Source organism: Poecile atricapillus, chromosome 35 (genome assembly GCF_030490865.1).
Source record: "Poecile atricapillus isolate bPoeAtr1 chromosome 35, bPoeAtr1.hap1, whole genome shotgun sequence".
NCBI classification, from domain to species: Eukaryota; Metazoa; Chordata; class Aves; order Passeriformes; family Paridae; genus Poecile; species Poecile atricapillus.
Genome location: NC_081283.1, coordinates 998,350 through 1,018,057, shown reverse-complemented (window position 1 = coordinate 1,018,057; position 19,708 = coordinate 998,350). Strand labels below are relative to the sequence as shown.

General features: G+C 48.6%; 1 protein-coding gene and 1 pseudogene across 1 annotated transcript; both read right to left on the bottom strand.

The window, feature by feature from the left end:
* Positions 1–6,354: 6,354 nt before the first annotated feature.
* LOC131590777 (keratin, type II cytoskeletal 75-like) lies at positions 6,355–13,133 on the bottom strand (annotated as a pseudogene).
* A 1,994-nt stretch (positions 13,134–15,127) lies between these two features.
* On the bottom strand, positions 15,128–18,749 carry LOC131590913 (keratin, type II cytoskeletal 6A-like). Its single transcript, XM_058861312.1, has 9 exons — positions 18,258–18,749; positions 17,683–17,897; positions 17,338–17,398; positions 17,133–17,228; positions 16,721–16,885; positions 16,344–16,469; positions 15,727–15,947; positions 15,456–15,490; positions 15,128–15,336 (listed from the first exon to the last, which is right to left on the bottom strand). The coding sequence occupies exons 1-9, from the start codon at positions 18,741–18,743 to the stop codon at positions 15,128–15,130; spliced, it is 1,614 nt and encodes a 537-aa protein (XP_058717295.1). The 5' UTR covers positions 18,744–18,749.
* Positions 18,750–19,708: the final 959 nt, after the last annotated feature.

The following is a 19,708-nucleotide window of genomic DNA, read 5'->3' as shown; positions in this document are numbered from 1 at the left end:
GATGGTGATGGGGTGATGGTGATGGGGGTGCTGGTGCAGCAGGTGATGGTGATGGGGTGATGGTGATGAGGTGATGGTGCAGGAAGTGCTGGTGCAGCAGGTGATGGTGCAGCAGGTGATGGTGATGGGGTGATGGTGCAGGAGGTGATGGTGATGGGGTGATGGTGATGGGGTGATGGTGATGGGGGTGCTGGTGCAGCAGGTGATGGTGATGGGGTGATGGTGATGAGGTGATGGTGCAGGAAGTGCTGGTGCAGCAGGTGATGGTGATGGGGTGATGGTGATGGGGGTGCTGGTGCAGCAGGTGATGGTGCAGCAGGTGATGGTGCAGCAGGTGATGGTGATGGGGTGATGGTGATGGGGGTGCTGGTGCAGCAGGTGATGGTGATGGGGTGATGGTGATGGGGTGATGGTGCAGGGCTGGGAGGCTCTGCCCAGCCTGGAACCAAAGTTGGCGCCACTGTAGCTGAACCCCGCTCTGGCTGCACCAAAACTGTGTCCACGTGTTGGAGGACAACTTCCACCAGCTCTTCTGGGCCCTGACCATGAACCATCACAGTTTCTGCTGCTGGAGCAGCCCAGAGCACCCCAGGGACACAGGGCAGTGCTGAAACCACACCAAGTTCTGGGAAGAGCTATAGAGGAAAAGACAAAATTCCCTTTGGCGTGGCTGCAGCCCATGCAGTAGGAGCAGCAGGACATGGTGAGTGCTGGGACAGAGGTTGGTGCTGGAAACGGATTTGTGGGTGCAGTTCCCTCTGCAGGGCACCTTTTCCTTTTATTTGTGTGGGAAATGGGGTGAAGCTGCACAAAACTTCCACAAAATGTTTGTGCTGCAAAGAATAGGGACTAATTAACATTATTTGTGCTTGGCAGCCAGAGCAGCACCTGGTTTGTCCTGTTAGAGTTTGAGGAATGATTTAAAGTCACAGGGACCGTAGTTAGGCCTTGTGTAAGAACAACAAAAATTAGGGAATTTGGGTCATGTGAATTATTTTTGGGTGAAAATTCCCCTTTTTGACTAGTTGGGTGAACTGAAATTGAGATTTCAAAGGTGTAAAATGCTTTTTATCCAAGGAGATCCTAATTTTTTGCTGGTCCCTCTGCTTTCAAGAGAGAGATTTGAAGGAAAGAATGACTCTGGTTGTTAATAAAACTCTCAGCAATAAATGGGAATTTACTGGGAATTAATAAAGTCTGGCTGCCAGGTTAAGGGTAAATGACCATTTTGTTGTTGGTTCTACCTAGATAAAGGTAGAACCCTTCATTTCAATGCCAGGAAACATCTACAGGGCCAAATCTATTTCCCAAGGTGGTTTTCCTGTAGGTTGCTGATCTGGGTGTTTTCCAACACATTCATTAATTTCAGAAAACTGCTGATTAGTTTGAACCGAAGCCAATGCCTGGAATGTGGTGGCTTTTTCTAGACACTCATCAGCCAAATCCTTGGAAAAGCAGCATCTCCTCATCCTTCACTTGAAGGTTGGTCCCACCTGGTTTGGGGCAGGGCCTCTCTTACATTGTGCCCTTGCAGTGTTGGGATTGGGTTCTTCCTGCTGCTCCTGTTCGTGTTGGATCCCTGGAAGGACCAGATAGCGTTGGAGCTATGTCTCTGCTTGGAAGGGTGGTGTTTTGTAGGGAAAAGGTGGAAGTTTCAGATGAAGGGTTTGGTTTTGTTCCATGTGTTTCTTTCCTCTTCCTTGTCTTGTGGTTGGTTGGGATTGGAGCCACAATCCCCAGTTTTGTTGGAGGTATTTGGGAGGTCTTGGATGTTCTGGCTCCAGGGCTCTTGGGCATCCTGAGGGAAACTGGGCAGGAGAAGAGACTGAGTTAACCCCATGGTTCTCCTCAATCCTCATGTTGCTTCAGGTTTGGTTTTGGTTTGGGGCTCTCTGGCTGCAGCTCCTTTCTCCACATTTTCATCCTCGGGAATTCTTTCTGCTTTGGATGAGCCAAGTAACACAGCCAGACCTGGGGCAGGAATCTGAGGGAGGGGTTGTGGGAGGAAGGGTCTGCAGGGGTCTGAACCCAGAGGAGGAAGGGGAGTGGGTGAAGTTGCACCTTCTCCAATGCAATAGGGATATGTGTTGGAAATGTTACCAAATGGACTCCAAAGAAACCTCATCCAAATCTGAAATGTTTTGAATGAGTTCAGCCAAATAGAATTGTGGAATCATGGAATGGTTAGGTTAGGAGGGACCTTAAAACTCATCCTGGGTTCACCCCTGCTATGGGCACCTTCCACTAGCCCAGGTTATTCCAAGCCCCATCCAACCTAGCCTTGGACACTTCCAAGGATTGAGAATGTTCCAGTTCACCTTGGCTGGAGTGGCAAAGGTGCCAAAGCCATGGCTGAGCCTGCAGCTGGATGAGATCTGAAGCTGCATAAAACCTCATCTTCATTCATTGGAGGTCTTCCATTTGGGGAAAACCCTGTAGGTTTAGGATCTTTTGACTGAGAAGCAATTGGGTCCTCAAATGCCTGGATTAAATGCTGTAAAGTGTTTTGGAAAATGCTTTGGAAAGTGTCACACCCTGGGAGGTGGGGTCTCGGTGGGATTTGCTGCAGTTCCAGAGGTGATGGTCTCTGCTGTGTCCTCACTGATGTTACAACTGATGGTAGCTCAGTCACTGGCTGTACCAGACCCTTTATTGGTGTTCAGGTTACTCATGAGCCTGAGAGGTGCAGCTCATCTGACTCCCATCAAACTGCCTTTATTATTCCCATGCTATGGAAGAGGTTTGGAAAACCACAAATTTGGATTGCAATGGACACCTCAGTGTCCTGAGTCATCCTTCCCTGGGCTTTTGTGTTTCCCTGTTCCAGGCAGTCTCAGGATCACCTCCACAATTGCAGTCTTTGTGTCCAAGGAACTGCTGTCATTCCAGTGGTTCCTCTTGGTGTCTCACATAGAGGAGAGCAGGAACATGAGGAATACAAACAGAGCAAGGAGATGAGTCACTGATCAAACCCTTGGTGGGATTTTGGGGCTGCAGTCCCAAATCTGGGACTTGTTTCTGGGGACACAAGTGACTCAGCAGCAGCAAGAAGTGGACAGAGAACATGTCATAGATAGGGAAATCCAGCAGGGGCTGGGAAAATTGACCTTTAAAAAGCCTTTTTAATACAAATTTGGAAATCTGAAGGATGAAGCCCTTGGGATCTCTCTTCCCCATCAGGTTGGAACAGATTCCTTGGGACCTTGCACAAATAGTGCAGGAGTAACCCCTTTGAAATCCAGAGAAATCAATTGATATATGCTTGGAATACCAAAAATTTCTGGGATTTAGTGATGGGTTGTGGGAGCCCATATCCACAGAACCCTGAAGGGACATGGCAAGGAGGAAGAGAAAAGGAACACGTTACAGAGGCTCTCCAGTGCCCTTGGATGAGGCACTCCACCTTGGCTTTCAGCTCATCTTTGCTCACAGAGGCACAGTCCGTGTGTCCTGGAGCACTTAAAGGGTTTGGGAAATGGAAAAGTGTTTAATTGCAGCAGAAAATGAGATTTCAAATTCCCAGGGCTGTTCTCTTCAAGGACACATTTCCCTTCCTCTCAGGAAGATGACGGATGTCACAGGACAGAGAAGAGGAGGAAGGATTTGGGCCAGTTGGGGTTTCTAAAAATCCTACATGAACACACTCGGCTAAAGTTCATCCACATAAGGTGGGATTCTACTCTTTTTAATTAAAATCTGCCCAAAAGTTGGCCTTTAGGTCCCTCTAAAGTCTCTGGAGAGAGAGGGGCCTCACCTTCCTTCCGACAACATTGGCTGCTGTTCTCCCTAAAAGCCTGGAATAAATGTTGTATTTGGTTGAAAGAGCTCTGAGCACAACAAACTCCTCCTGTGCACAGGCCTGGGGGGTGGGGTTTGCTCCTCACACATGCAAAGGGAATTAAAAAACATCACTTTGCTCCTCATTATTTAGGTTAAACGCAGGAACATGGTGGGATCCATGGGATTGTCCTGGGCAGGGCCAAGAGCTGGACCTGATGATCCTTTGGGAGCCTTCCAGCTCAGGATATTCCATGATTAAACAGGAACATTAATCTAATCCCCCTCTTCCACCTCCAAATGCCCAACCCCAGCAGCTGCTGATGGAAGTCACCCATGAGCATCTGGGACAGATTCTGATCCTTGTGCAGCCTTTGCCATCCCAAAGATTGGTTCCATAGAATGACACCTCTCATCACTTGCAGGAGTGTCTTCCATGGGGAATTGATGCTAGAAAAACCAGACCTGGGCATTCCTTTCTGCTGGAATCGTTGTGGGTTTGGACTGTACATGTATTAATTTTTCAGTGAAAGAGGTGGGTTCAGAGTGGCAAAACTGCAGGAAAAGCAGATAAATATTTCCTGCAGAAATGAAATAGGTGATTTTCAGTCTCATCCTTGCTGGAATATCAACAGGGCTCTGTGCCATGGGTGTAAACACTCTTAATTATTTTGGCTGCAATAGGATAAGGCTTAGCCCTGGAAATTCCTCTTCTGAAAGTGCTTTTGTGTGGTTTTTTTTTGGCATTCCCATGGGCTGGGAACATGTTCTGCTCCATGGAGAAGTTCTTGCACGCAATCCCAAAAGCCACTCAATCTTTTAGGGTGAAGCTGTGTGGAGTTCTGGGAGTTGAGCACTTTTTCTTGGATCCATCCTAAAAGGAGCTCAGAGAGCTCAGCATTTCCCTGGTTGGGCCCTGGGTGCCTGGGAGAGTTGGCATCTCCTGGGAAGTGGAAGGAGTGGGATTGGCTCATTGTCTCTGGATATTTAATTGTGGAGCTGGGCTGATCTCAGCACCTGCAGCCTGGCAGACCTGGCCCAAACCTTGGCTTGGGAGCTTCTCCCTGCCCTGGAATCCCATTCTTGGTAACGCCTGGCCTGGTGGCTCTGCCAGCGGCTCCAGAGAGGGGATGGAACTGCTTTCCTTCATCTGGAATGAGCCTTTCCAAAAGTTTAGTTCTGATCATTTGGATCCATCTTCCTTGGCTTTAAAATCCGCTTGGAACATTCCCCCTCTTCTGGCATCTCCAGGGACTGCCTAAATGCTCTCAGTCCATGGGGGCTGGGGGGGAGTTGCTCCTGGGGAACAACTTTTGACCCCAAATTCTTTCTGCTCTTTGGCTGGTTGGGATGGTGGTGTTCATGGCCAGGTGAAACTAGCCCCACCTTCTGGTCTCTGTTGGCTGTTAAACGTGGAAAACTTCCCAAGGTGCTGCTTTGGGATCTCTCCCAATGCTCCAGTGTTCCCCTTCCTCTCAGGACAGAGACAGGGAGGACTGGGAGATGGGAAGGCTCTGAGCAACAGCCGGTGATGAGGCCAGATCTAAAGTTACTCTAAAATGACACTTGCAAAGGAATTTAATGGTAGCACAGAAACCCTACACTAGTTGTAGTTTGATTGCAGTTTATTGAAGAAATTTCATAAAAATAATATAAAAAGTTCAGCAGGAACAGAGAATGGGAGGAACGAGCTGGTTACATTTTGGCACAAAATTTCCCAAATATTTTCTTTGCCTCTCTCCCCTTCCCATAAAAAAAAACAAACCAAAAACAACAACAAAAAACCAAACCAAACAAAAAAACTAAACCTGAATATGCTAAAACAGAGATGTTTTTCCAAGATATGTAAAATTTATGGTTTGGGTTCAACAATTCTTCCCCTGCTTCCCTGTGTTTCTAACCTGTCTCCATCTTCTGAGAAGAGGAATGCTTTTCTGCTGGGACACCTGTGTGATATGTGGGCTTTGGGCACTTAAAGGTATCCCTTTGGGGTGGGTAAGGAATTCATTGGACATTAGAGAGAGCCCTTTGATGTGTGGAAAATTAAGGCTGAATTTTGGGATGTAGGTAGAGCAGGAGAGCCCTGGAGTGAGCCAGCAATGCCAGAGGAATTGGGAAATGGCAAAACTGCCTATGGGAAGATGTTTTGTTTTCAATTCCTCAAGAATCTGGGGAGTGAGGAAGGAGTAGGTGGGAGGCAACACCACCATGGGCTCAACTCTCCTGGATTCCTGGGCAGGTGAAGGAACAGGCTCTATTTCCAGATGTAAACATAATTCTTGCCCCTCCTCTGGATTGGCACCGGGGCACTGGGAAGATGCTAACTGAGCTATGATGTTAATGAGATTCGTTAATGAGACAGCTGATTATTCACTGACAAGCTGCACTCACCAGCTGGGGGAGGGATATGCAGGGGAATTGTTTGGACTGGGACAGGGAGCACTCCCAAGCCGAGAAATAGCGCTGGGAAGGTTTTCCCTCAATGGCTAAGAGACAAGCAGGGATTTTGAGATGATTCCAGGCTTTGTGCTGGCAGGTGAAGGTGCTGCTTGCCCTCCTGTGCTCCAGGTGAGTGGCTCAGCTCAGGTGGCTTTTCTGGATGGTGCTTTTTGACACAAATCTCACGCTGGAGCTGCTTCCTGCTCCACAGCCAAATTCCCCCATTCCAAGCCTGTTGAAACTGGGTCCCAGCCCCAGTGTGTCCCCACCTCAGTAGCTGCTCCCAGATGAGACCATGGCTTCGATGGGAAAGCAGGGGCACAGAGTTTGTTTGGAAGAGTACAAAGGAATTTTAAGCTTTAGTTTTACACATTTCAGTTATTTCTTGGACAGTCTATCACTGACTAGATTTCACACATCTCTGGCTTTTCTTCCTGGCCTGAGGCATCTGAGTTTCCCAAGGGACAATCTCAATCTACAAATCCCTTCAAATTTAAATCTGGTTGAGGAAAATGTGCCTCAGGTTCTTTGGCCTCCCTAGTCCTACCTAAAGGGCTGGGAAAATTAATATAATTATATTATATATATATATATATAATATATATAATATATATTATATATAATATTAGGCAAAACCTAATTATATTAATTTTTGTGCAAATAACTACAAACTGCATCTTCCTTGTCTTATCCTCAGTTCCAAGTACAGTCAAGGAATCACTTAATATATTGTTTGTGAGATGGATTACTTACAAATATTCATGGCACCAACACCTTCTCCAGCCAGCCTGGAAGAAAGAGAGGATGGAGAAGTCAAGGCTCGTTATAAGGATAATTTCAAGTAATATTTTTGCACCAAGAACCTTGGAAAACAGACCCAAGGGGGGCTGGGTCTGATGGGGAGCATCCAAGAGGATTTGGAATGACACCTGTAACTGTGTAGGATGGGGATGAATTTTCTCTGCAAAATTTTGCTGCACTTTCATCTCCTTGCAAGGCAAAGGTGAGAACAGTCCTGGATTTGGTTTGCACGGAGAGTTCCCACCTGTTCTCCTCACCTTCCAGCAGCTTCCTGTTGGCTGTGATCTTGATGTTCAGGGCCAGCTTGACGTTCATGAACTCCTGGTAATCCTGGAGCTGCTGGGCCAGGTGTGCCTTGGCTTTCTGCAGAGCATCCTCCAGTTCCTCCAGCCTGGCTCTGGCATCCTGAGGGCAACGTCCCTGTGCTGCTCCATGTGTGCTCCATGGCTCTCTGCAGCCCAGCCACCTGCGGGGAACAAGTCCAGTGACCATGTGATGGGTCTGGAATTCCTGATTTCCAGGCCCCTTCCAGCCAGGGGTGAAGATGGGAGTACCCCACATCTGGGGAGGTCCTGTGCCTGTACCTATTTCTTCACACTGTCCATGCCTGAGTGGAGCTGCTGGACCAAGCGGTTCATCTCTGAGATCTCCACCCTGGTGTTCTGGAGGTCATCCCCATGCTGCTGAGACCTGCAGCTCCTCATACTGGATGGGCAGGGAGGTGACATGGGGGGACAGGCAGAGAGTGACCCTGTTCTGATCCTCTCTTGACCAGGACTTTCCACACTCATCTCTGTAATAAATTATTGTTTGTATTAAAAATTCGAAGTATATCAACAAGACAAATGTGTTTTGCAATGACATGAAAATATGAAATGTATAAAGGCCTCTCCTCAGAGCGGAACGGGGCTTTCTCCGAAAAACCACTGATTGCCAGCAACACCCAGATAACGAACTCAGGCCGGCCCATCAACTCGAACAAACAGACAGGACACGGACCATCAGAAAGACAATGGAGCTGGCTCGGGAAATTATCTGCCTCCGGACCCGAGCAACGCCCTGCAGATTCCGGTAGGAAAAGAAACTGATCAACGAAAAAGACAAGCTCCAAAAGATAGGCTTCGCCAGACCTGAACATCCCGGTGTTGAAAAGGCAATCAGGAAAGACAAAGGGGAAAAGCCCGGCCGAGATATCCATCGGCACCAGCCCGGATTCCACCACCCTGCCATGAAAACCTAACGTTGCAATACATACAGAATCTCCTTTACATATGAGGAGATTCTGTCCGGACACTAGTTAATGTCATTATTCCATGTCAGGAAATCCATTCACTGGACAATCAAGGACACTTGGTGAATGGAGCCTGCTTGGAATTTTAGCCTGAGGACTTAAAAATCCTATAAAACCCCAATCCTGAGAACGCTCAGACGTGGATTTGGGAGACCTATACCTCTGGTGTAGACCCTGTCCACCCAGCGCTGCGCTGATCTTTTTATTGTGGGTTTTTATCGCTGTTTCGCTTGTTGTTGTTTATTAATAAATTTCTCTTTTTCAATTCATATCACGAAATTGCCTTTGCATTTATAACATCTCCTTGAGCTTCTCCCTTCTGTGTCCTTCTGAGCTCTCAGTACCATTCCCGTAGGGAATCGGTGTCCGTAGGCAAGCACATCCATCAGGACCTCAAAGAGGCCCTTTCTGACATCCCCTCAGGGTACTGGGGGCCCTGCAGTCCTCCCCTGCCAGGCTCGAGGCCACCCACCCAGATCCCTTGAGATGTGGCCCCACGGGGACCTCCTGGGGCCCATCAGAGTCCCCAAGCCCTTGCCAAGGTGTGGGGTGTCTGTGGGAGGGGTCTCCTTCTGCTCCTCCACCTCTCATTATCAAAGCAGCAATTTCACATAGAATTTTGAAGAATCATGGAATCCTTAAGGTTGGAAAAGGCCTTTAAGATCATCAAGTCCAACTGCCAAACATCTCCAAGGGACTATTTGAACTCCTCTCCAAATCCACTTCATTTTACACCTTTTTCCCCTGTCCTTGCTGCTTTCTTTCTCCAGTATAAATCAGCCTTTGCAAAATGCTAAACAAAAATCTCCCTGTTTGTTTTCACTTCTTCACCTTCTTCTGGTACCAGGACTTGGCCTCAGCACAGCTCTGGTTGGCAATGTCCTTGTACTTTGCCTTGACATCAGTGGTGATGCTGTCCATGTCTGGATTCCCGTTGTTGTCCATGGCCAGGACTGTGGAGGTGTTGGAGATCTGGGTCTGCATCTGGGACAGCTGCTGTGAACAAATTCATTTTCTGTCCCAAATGTTTCACTGTTTGTTTGTCATGAGCTAAGGGGTAGAAGAGAGTTGGGGAGGTGCTGCAGCACTGACCAGCTCTTGGGCTCTTTGAGCCTCTGTAGACTGGGAAAATGGGGGAATAGCAGACTGGGAAATCTGGGATACTCTTACTGCTTTGTAGAGGGCTCACAGGAAGTTAATCTCATCTGTCAGGGCATCCACCTTGGTCCCCAGATTCACCTTGTTCACATCAGCAGCATCTGCATCCTGGAATGGGGGCAATGGAGGTTGGACCAGACCTTCTCTGAGCCCTTGGGCAAAGTCTTTGTATCTAGCACAAACCTTTGGAGTTTCAGATTAAATTAAGAACTGTAATTTCATATTAAACCAGAAACTGAGGATTTCTTGACCTCTGCACCTTTAAACAGAGCCAAGAGTAAACTGATTTCTCACCTCCACCTTTTTTTTTGGGAGGGGAGGGGAGGAGGGAGGATGTCCATGGATCCAAACAATGTCACACCACTGAAATTCCCTTTTCCTGCCAATGCCCAGACAGATATTTTGTACAATACTTGAAACAGTGTAAGCTTCTTATTGTGTCGTCTGCAGGTGGGACCAGGGGCTGTGGATGCTGGGATTGGACACAGAAATGCTGAGGACTGGCAGAGCATCTGGTGAAGGGACGAGAGCTGACCCAGAGCTGATCTGGGGGACCAGATCAGTGGGATCTGTGGAATCTGTGCTGGTCTGTGGGACACTCCTGAGTTTGGGATGAGGGACCTGAAACAAGGAGGAATTTCAGACCAGCACGGCCCCACTGGCACAACTGGGTGTTTCTGCTTCCTGGGATGACTCCACCTGTTCCCGGTGCTCAGGGCCTGGCATTGCTGCATACAAAGAGTGATTTGAATGTGGTTTGCCTTTGCAAAGCTGTCCCTGCTTTGGTGGTGGTGCCTCCTCACCTTCTTGAACATGACAAAGTTGTTCTCTGCTGTCCTGTGCTTGTTGATCTCCTCCTCGCACCTGTGGGGAGGGAGAGCTCAGAATCCCTTCACAGCCTCCACCAGGGGCCTGTGCAAACCCCCTCTTCACACGAGGAGAGACCAAGGGGTCTCCACAGATTTTTGGAGGGAGCAGCACTGGAACAGAGTCCTTGATGGAGTCTTATTGTTTCTACTTCTATGTCACTGGTAATGATAGAAAAGGCAGCATCCCGGAGATGGGAGGGGCCGTCTAGAAAAGCTGCAGGCCCTTATTAAAGGCACCTTTTATCCCGTGAATGGGAGCCCTGTGCTCCTAAAATGTTCTGGGTGGAGCCGGGGATGAGCTCATCACCACACCTGGTTAGTCAGGAGGGCTGGGATCTGCCATGCAGCTCCCGCGGGATGGCCGGGGAGGAGGGCGAGGGTGGCCAGCGCAGGGAGAGCCAAGGCCACGCTCTTGGGAAAGGTCAGAACCCAGCGGGAGCCTGGACTGATGCCCAGCTCCTACGGAATGCTTAAATGGGGGAGATGAAAGGGAGGAGTTCAAAGGAAGGAGTCCGTGCAGGTAATAAACCCTGGGCGTCTCCTGGCGCTTTCATGGGGGAGGATTTATTCCCATCAGGAATATCCGTCCCTGAAAATAATTTCCGTTAAGCAGAGCCCCATTTTTGCGTCCATTTGTGGGTCTCAAAGCCCTTGGCCATGTAGAAGAAAAAAATTAATATCTATTTTTCTGTTGTTGGATTAATGTTTGGCCCAGAGGAATCAGAGGTTTGAGTTTGAAGGGACCTTAAAGATCATGTCATTTCAATTCCCATATTAGAAAGAAAATTTGGAACCCAAAAAGTTTAAAATAGATAAAGGTGGGAAGGACAAACTCCTAGGAAGTGGGGCAGGAGCCTGATGTCCTTTTGTAGGTGTGGATGCAAGAGGATGGTCCCTGCCTAGCAATGTGTGTGACGTCATTGAGCTTCACTCCAGAATCCGCTGATCCCAAAGGAATAATTGCCACTTTGTCAGACACAAGGAGAGCTGTAGAGTCTAAACTGCATCTCTGATGTGACCTTTGACTGTCCAAGGATTTCATGTGCATGCGGATTTCTTTCTCCAGGGCAGTCAAGGATGTTTCAATGCTGCTTTGGGGCTGGAGGGAACTATTCCTGTTGGGAAAAGCTGGCACAAAGTGTCAGGCATGTGATCTTCTGGGAAAGGAGAGCAGAGGGTCCAGGCAGGATGCACATGGCCTTGTTGGGAGCTGGGATGAGCACTTTGCTCCCACCTTTCATTTTTCTGGCTCTACACTGGCAATTTAAGCTCCTCATTTTTTCACATCCATTCCCAGCAGATCCCTCATGGCCATGGGAGCAGACACAAATACTGGATGGACGTTTTCCCAAAGTGCAAAGAGCAGAGGAGAGAGGGAACTCCTGCTCCCAACAGCCCAAAGAGTTGCTGAGCTGAAACTCTCACCCAGAATTCTGGCAACTTTCCATGGGGCAGAAGGGAACTCCTCACTTTCCAAAGTGCTCAAACTATCCAATACATTGAATGAATTCTCATTCAGCTTTAAACTAAGAGAGGAGAGTTTTAGATGGGGTATTGGGAAGAAATTCCTCCCTGTGAAGGTGGGGAGGCCCTGGAAGGGATTTCTCATGGAAACCTGGGAGTGTCCAAGGCCAGGTTGGATGGGGCTTGGAGCAGCCTGGGATAGTGAGAGGTGTCCCTGCCCATGGCAAAGGCTGGAATGAGATGATCTTTAATGTCCCTTCCCATTCAAACCTTTCCATGATTCTGAGGTTTTTGAGCTGTCTTGGGCCTTTTCACTGATGTGGGAAGAACAGAGTGAAGGAAAACTGGACAGGTCTTTCTATGGGTGTTGCCTACCTGACCTTGAAGTCCTCTACCATGTCCTGCATGGCCTTGAGCTCGGAGCTGAGCTGCAGCCTCTCTCCTCCCAGAGTCTCCAGCTGCTGCCTCGTGCTGTTGGTGTGCAATTCAAATGTGGACTCCAGGTTATTCTGCACAATTTTTTGGTCTTTCAAGAGGCTCCATTTGGTCTCCAGAACTTTGCTTTGTTGCTCCAGGAACTGCACCTGAAACCCAACAGAGCAATATAGATAATTCAGGATCCTCTGCTCAAAACTTTCCTTGCTTTTCATGAAATGGAGGTTTAATATGGCAGGGGTTGTAAATATTTTCTGTAATTTAAAGCGTGATTTGATGGGCATGTCACCAGAAGATCATTGGTGGGAAGATTCGGGAGCCAGGAGAAATATCCTCTGCAAGGAAACCTGGAGAAATAATTTGCTCCACCTGTTGTCAAAAAGATCTGTACGGAGAGATGGACAAATGGATATGGAACAAAGTCCTGCACAAGATCCTTAATTCTGCTTTAATGATTTAGAATTAAATTTCTAACACTGAGAACTGCCTGACTCCATCTCCAGGTAATGCAGGAGCTGGAGGAGCAGAACGTGTCACACCTTGTTAATAAAGAAGGAAAATTTGTTGTTGAGGGATTTGATCTGATCCTTCTCCTCCTGCCATAGCTGCTGCATGTTGGGGTCAATCTCCAGGTTCAGGGGCACCAAGAGGCACTGGTTGACCATGACCTCTTGGATCCCTCCAGGGTCACATCCAAGCCCTGCTCCTCTAGCCCTGCCTCCTGCCCTGCGGCTGTATCCTGGTCTGGCAGCCCTGAGCCCTCCACTCACGGCCATCCTTGTGCTCACCCCAAGGTTGTGAAGGTTTCTCCTGCTGAAAGCTCCATTGATCCTCCCCACGCTTCCAGCAGGGCTGTGGGATACAGACACGGAGCTGAGTGTGCTGCACTGGGTGGGCATCACAGCAGGAGCAGCACCCAACTCCCAGAGACCCAACACTGAACGAGGACAATGAAGTGAGGTGGAAGAGCAGCAGGAATCTTTGGGAGCTGGGATCAGGAGTCCCCTCAGCCTTTTATGCTTTTGGAGAGCTGGGCTTGACCACAGCTCAAGGGAGTGAGCTCCTAGGTTTGGTGTCTGGCATCCAGCCACCCCCACCCACTCTAATGCCATGAGCTCCAGTGACAGCTCATTAATCTTTCTTACCCCTGTTTTCCAAGATGTTTTTCAAAGAGGAGATTACTGGTGGGGCAAAAAAAAATGCATTTCCATCCACAAGTTGCCTTTGGGCTTGATTTTAGCTTGGTTAATGTGGTTTCTGTTTAGTTTAAAGCTGATGGGACTGAAGTTGCCACAAGAGGGAATCCAGAGATGAGGAAAATGCCAGTTTGATGTGCTTTGCTAAAGAAAAAACCTGACTCTGACCCCAGATTTCCAGCCATTGTGGGGTAATGACAACCTGTGCTGATCCAGACAAGAAGCTCCTGTCTTGGTCTGCACTTCTGAGGTTTGCAGGCAGAACTTCACCTGCACTGAGGTGCTGCTGGTAAAGCTAGGGTTTTGGGAGGCATCAGTGCCTTTCTGGGAGCCCAGGTGCTTTGAGTCAAAATGCAGACTGATGAGAATTCTGAAAATCCAGGGTCCCCTGAGAGAAAACAGCCTGAGGTGTGAAAGTCTTGTTCATCAGAGGAGTCACAGAATGCTCTGGGCTGGAAGGCACCCACAGAGACCATCGAGTCCAACCCCTGGCCCTGCACAGACACTTCAAAATCCCATCCTGTACCAAAGGGCATTGTCCAAATGCTTCTAGAGCTCTGGCAGCCTTGGGGCTGTGACCATTCCCTGGGGAGCCTTTTCAGTGCCCCACCACCCTCTGAGGAAGAACCTTTCCTGATATCCAACCTAAACCTCCCCTGACACAGCTCCATCCATTCTCTGGGTCCCTGGTCCCCAGAGATCGGAGCTGCCCCTCAGGATGAAGCTTCAGACCCCACAGGGTCTCACCTCAGTCTCTTCTTTTCCAAGGTGGACAAACCAACCCTCAGCTGTTCCTTGTGTGGCCCCTGCAGACCCTTCCCCATCCATGTAGCTCTCGACTGAGCTTTGATGCTGGACAGTGCTTAAATAACAAACTAAACTCCAGCTCTGCTGCTGCCAGTGGGATGTGGACTGGAGATGAAAGATGGGCAGGTGCTGAAGACAACATGCCACTTCCTTTCCAGTGCCCTGAGGGTCTTTCACTGTCTCCCAACCTCCTCTGGAGACATTATTTCTCCCAAAGAGGGTTACTTTGGGCGTTTAACGAGTGTCTTCCATTTCTAATTGTGGTAATGGCAGTGAAGGTGTTTTATCAGTCCCTGCAGATGTGTGTGCAGAACAGATAGGCTACAGAACTCATTTTCTTGGGAAAACCAGGTTTATATCTCTCCATGACTCATCCCATTCAATTACAGAGGTTTGAGCATGACCACTGTGGCAAAAAAGGCTGAGATCTCTTAATGTAGGAATTAAGATAGGAGGACTTTCTCTTGTGCCAAGTAGGAGGGGTAGATATCTTCCCATCCTCATGGAAATGGAACATCCAAATGTTCTATTTCTGCTGGAGATGAGGTTCATGGAGTTGGAGAGGAAGGAGATGTCTCAATTTGCATGTGATTTTTTTTTACCTTCAAAGCAGCAAAGTTACTCTGCTGTACCAACCAGCCTTTGCCACAAGGTAGGATAAAATAATTGGAATTAAAAAGAGGATGCGACATAATTAATTCCACATGCCTTTTATTAGCCAAACACTGGGAAATGAGGGATGTTGAGGGTCAAAGGACAAATGGGAGCACAGCTTCTTTTATATAAATAATGATAGATGGGTTTGATTTTCAAATCTTTTGAAGAAGCTGGATAAGGATTGGACCCAAGAGGAGCCTCTGCTTGTGGCACTTGGGCCTGGAGTCAGTTCCTCAGTAACATCTCTTGGTGGAAGAGTTGGTAGAGATGGACTTGAAGCTGGAGCTGCTGTCTCTGACCATGCATGAGCCACCTGTGCCATGTCCAGTTCTGGAGATGGAGCCTATTCCCGTTCCAGCACAGACCCCACCTCCAGCCCCACCACTGAAGCTCAGGCAGTCCCCGCTTCCGTATCCTGTTCCTGATGTTGTTCTGGTCATGGCTGCCAGAGGAAAACGCCCTTGTGAGAGGAATCCACAGGCAGTATATGTGTGGGATGGGCTATGAGCAAGGGTGGGAGATAAATCTAGAAAGCGCCAAATATCTCTAGAAGTTACTTACAGATGTTCACTGAGCCAGAACCTTCTCCAGAGAGCCTGTCAGGGAGCAAAACAGAGCTGGTAAGAGTTCAAGGGGAACCTGTGAGCAGGACTTGCTCACAATGACAGGAAAATTTCCTTGGAATATTCTTGAAAGGTGAGAAGTTTGTATGAAAGGCTGCTGTTCCCAAACAACTCCTCTTCACAGGTACTCACTGAATGTGGGCTGAAACCTGAGCAGGGTCTGCAACTCCATTGCACCTCTGAAAACTGGGATACAAAATCTCACCCACCTGCTCTCCTCGCCCTCCAGCAGCTTCCTGTAGGTCGCAATCTCAATGTCCAGGGCCATCTTGACATTCATGAGCTCCTGGTACTCCCGGAGCTGCCGGGCCAGCTCAGCCTTGGCTTTCTGCAGGGCTGTCTCCAGTTCCTCCAGTTTGGCCCTGGCATCTTTGAGGGTCACCTCCCCATGCTGTTCAGCATCGGCGATGGCTGTCTGCAATGCAGTTACCTGCAGGGGAAAATCCAGGTTTTCATTTCTTATTGAGAGCATAATCCAACTCTTTGTATCCTGAGGTCCCAATCCCAGGTCTGATGTTTGGGTTAACATCAATATGTGTGATCTTAACCATCACTGATCCATGAATTGAATTCAATCCATTGAACTGATGCATGTTCTGAGCCAGGTCACAATCTGGATTTACCTCCACAGCTCTAAGAGTCTCCTTGGGGTCATTGATATTTCACTGAGTAACTCTTGGTGGTATCACTGCTCTGATATAAATCCTGTCATGTTCATTCCTGATCCAGCAGAAATCCCTTGGATGAATTTATTTTTATTCCCTGGACAACCCCGAGGTTGGGTCACAGCAGGAGTTACATTTGATGCATTGGTGATACCCTTTACCTGTTTTTTCACGCTGTCAATCTCAGATCGGAGCCGCTGGATGTGGCGGTTGAGCTCTGAGATCTCCTGCTTGGTGTTCCGGAGGTCGTCCCCATGCCTGCCAGCTGTGGCCTGCAGCTCCTCGTACTGTCACAGAGAGAAACAACCAGTCAAAGGAAAATAAGCTGGATTTGGAGCTCAACAGTGTGGGTTTGGGGGTGTTTGTGCTGTAAAATGTGTGTGTGTTCCCAATCCCAAATTAAGACTTCTGAATTTCATAGGGTTATTAAATCTGAAGACATTCTGTGTTTCAAAACCACAGCTGCACCCACTCACCAGAGGAATTTGGGGATGGGAGGGTGGTTTTCCCATTGCAGAAAGCCTTCCCAGGCACTTACCTTGGACTGGTACCAGGACTCAGCCTCAGCACGGCTCCGGTTGGCGATGTCCTCGTACTGCGCCTTCACCTCGGCGATGATGCTGTCCATGTCAAGGCTCCGGTTGTTGTCCATGGTCAGGATGATGGAAGTGTCAGAGATCTGCGTCTGCATCTGAGACAGCTCCTGCAAAAGTAGCAAATACTCCTGAGAGTTGTGACACAAATGTTGCTTGGAGGATGGAAAGCCCCAGGGTTAGAGGGGAGAGCTGAGCAAACAAAAGGATTTTTCCAAGACAGCTTCATGCAGAAATATGAAATGGAAAAACCATTGAATTATTTAGTGCAACAGAGGGGAAAATAATCAGCTCTGAGGCTCTGAAATGGGAAAGGAAGGCAAGGACTGGGACAAGGATATAAGTTCTGGTGCTCACAGCTTCGTAGAGAGCTCTGAGGAAGTTGATCTCCTCTGTGAGGGAATCCAGCCTGGCCTGCAGCTCTGTCTTGTCCAAGTAGGCAGTGTCCACCTCCTAGGAGAGGAAACACATCACCAGAACGGGGTGGGTTTCAGAGAAGCAGAGGAAAAGCTGGAGAAGAGGTTTCTTGCAGGCCTGGGAGGCCATGTGGGTGGGCACCCACCTTCTTCAGGGTCACAAACTTGCTCTCAATGGCCATGCGCTTGTTGAGCTCCTCTTCATATCTGTGGAATGGAGGTGGAGGGGTGGTCTAAGCTTGTTTTAATATTATTTCATGTATTCAGGACCAGCCTCTGATTTTTTTTTCTGTACGTACAGTTCCGTGCCTTTGCCCTGTCATTTTTTTATTCTTTTTGCCCTGTAATTTTCTGCCTGTGACTTTTCAGCCATATCTTGTGTTAAACTCAGGCCTTTCTCAGAAGATTTAATCAGCAAAAAAGCTTTTTTCTCCTGTTTTCTGCATCTGTTGCAGCCCACCCAGGCCCAGGCAGACCATGAACAGACTCACTTGTTCTTGAAGTCCTCAGCAAGGCTCTGCATCTTGCTCAGCTCCCCTCCCAGGTTCTCTCTGTCTGTCATTAGACTGCTCAGGTGGCTCCTGAGGTTATTCAGGTAGGTCTCAAAGAGGGGCTCAATGTCCTTTCTCACTGTTTTGTTCCCCTGTTCTTGCAGAAGGGCCCACTTGGTCTCCAGGACCTTGTTTTGTTGTTCAAGGAATCGGACCTGGGGAGAGAAAGGTGTTCTAAGATTTTCCTTGGAGATGTGAGGGACATTCTGCAAGGATTCACTTGCTGGAAGATGAAAGGTCTCAGCCCTTTGGGAACAGCTGGTAATTTAAACACTCCTGCTCTCTTTCCCGATTCTGCTTCCTTACATCCAGTACCGCCACTTTGTTCCTGTTTTCTGGTCTCACCTCAGCATTCCCAGAAGATTTAAATGACCTCAAAGATGGAAACCATCAGGATTTGTTCCCAGGCTGCTGGGATGTTAGAACAGGAGCAGCAAAATTGTGGCTAAAGATATAATTTTTGTACTTCCCCACCAAAGAATCCCCACAGCATAATCAAGAATCTCAGGTCTCACCTTGTCAATGAAGGAGGCAAATTTATTGTTGAGGGTTTGAATCTGATCCTTCTCATCCTTACGGATACTCTGGATGTTGGAGTCAATCTCCAGGTTGAGTGGCTTCAGAAGGCTCTGGTTGACTGACACTTCACGGATGCCCCCAAATGGGACACCAGGGAATCTAGGGTCACCACTAAACCCAAAGGGACCAGCAACTGCCCCACCAAACCCACAGGAGATCCCAGTGCCAGCACCAAAACCTGCAGGTCCATAGAAGCCACCACCTCTTCCAGCCACAGAGATCCTCTGGTATCCACCAAGGCTGTGGAGGCTCCTGCTTCCAAACCCTCCAGTGAACCTTCCACACCCAGTGGTGGTCCTGCAGCTTCCAGCTTGGGATGCAGGTTGCAGGCAGAGGCTGGAGCTGCTGGCATTTGGGATGAAGGCAGAAGCAGCGCTGAAGCTGTTTCTGCCCTGGCTCCTCACAGTGCACTGGCGAGACATGGCAGCTGCCAGGAGTGATCCGAGGAATAAAGGAATGAGAGGAAGTGGCTGGAGATGAAGTTGTGCTCCTCCAGCCTGGGACTGGCCTTTTATACCCTCCTGAGGAGGGGACATCTCCGGTGTGGGGCTCATTCTGCTGATTAACTGGGCCCGGCACACCCACAGTGAGTTCACCATAAGCACCTATGGAGCTTTCAAAAAAGTGCAGGGGTTGCATTATTTTGGTGTTGAAATAGCTGAGAAAACCTCAATAGTGGCTGCTCAGCTCCTGTTTGCAGCCACCCCTTTCCCACTCCCTCCTTCCACTGCTGCATGAGATGGTTCCTTGTTGGGTAAGTGCTCACTCATCTCCAGCCTATGGATGAATCAACCCAGGTTGTGTAAGGTTAATTTGGTTGATTTTGGAAGGTTGGTTCCTAGTGCAGGGTCTGAGCTCTGGAAAGTCTCTGATCATGGCTTGTGCTTTTGAGCAAACTCCAGAGGTGCATCAGCACCTCAGGCCCCAACCCGATGGAAACTGTTCCCTTGTTCTTCTGCCCAAATGAGAGTTCTATAAAGCAGAACTGGTACAGGACAGGGAAAGAGGTGATGGAGGGAGGGCCAGGGTGGTGATGGAGGAGTCTTGGCGCACCAGACACCAAAAATCAGCTGGGGAGTGGGAAGGATGTGGAGGGAATTGTATGAACAGTGTTCTCAGACCTTTTCTTTCTGTGAAAACTGTCCACATTCCACACAAGCATCAGGGTTGGAAGAGACCTTCCAGCATGACCTAGTCCAGCTGCCAGCCCAGCACCACCATGACCACCCTAAACCATGTCCCCAAATGTGCCAAATCACCCTGATTTGGACTGACAACAGATGGTGAAATATCAGAACCTGCCCCAGAAGGGAATTTCCATCATCTGTGATGCCACAAATGCTGACTCTGCAATTTCTCAGGGCTTCGCCTGCGAAGATTTTTGAGC

Excerpts from the sequence above, each read along its gene's own strand:
- LOC131590913 (XM_058861312.1), bottom strand. The coding sequence starts at position 18,743 with ATGTCTCGCCAGTGCACTGTGAGGAGCCAGGGCAGAAACAGCTTCAGC. Across the intron at positions 17,399-17,682 it reads GCTGAGGACTTCAAGAACAA|ATATGAAGAGGAGCTCAACA; the intron begins GTGAGTCTGTTC and ends TCCATTCCACAG. Across the intron at positions 15,491-15,726 it reads CTGGAGGGCGAGGAGAGCAG|GCTCTCTGGAGAAGGTTCTG; the intron begins GTGGGTGAGATT and ends GCTCCCTGACAG.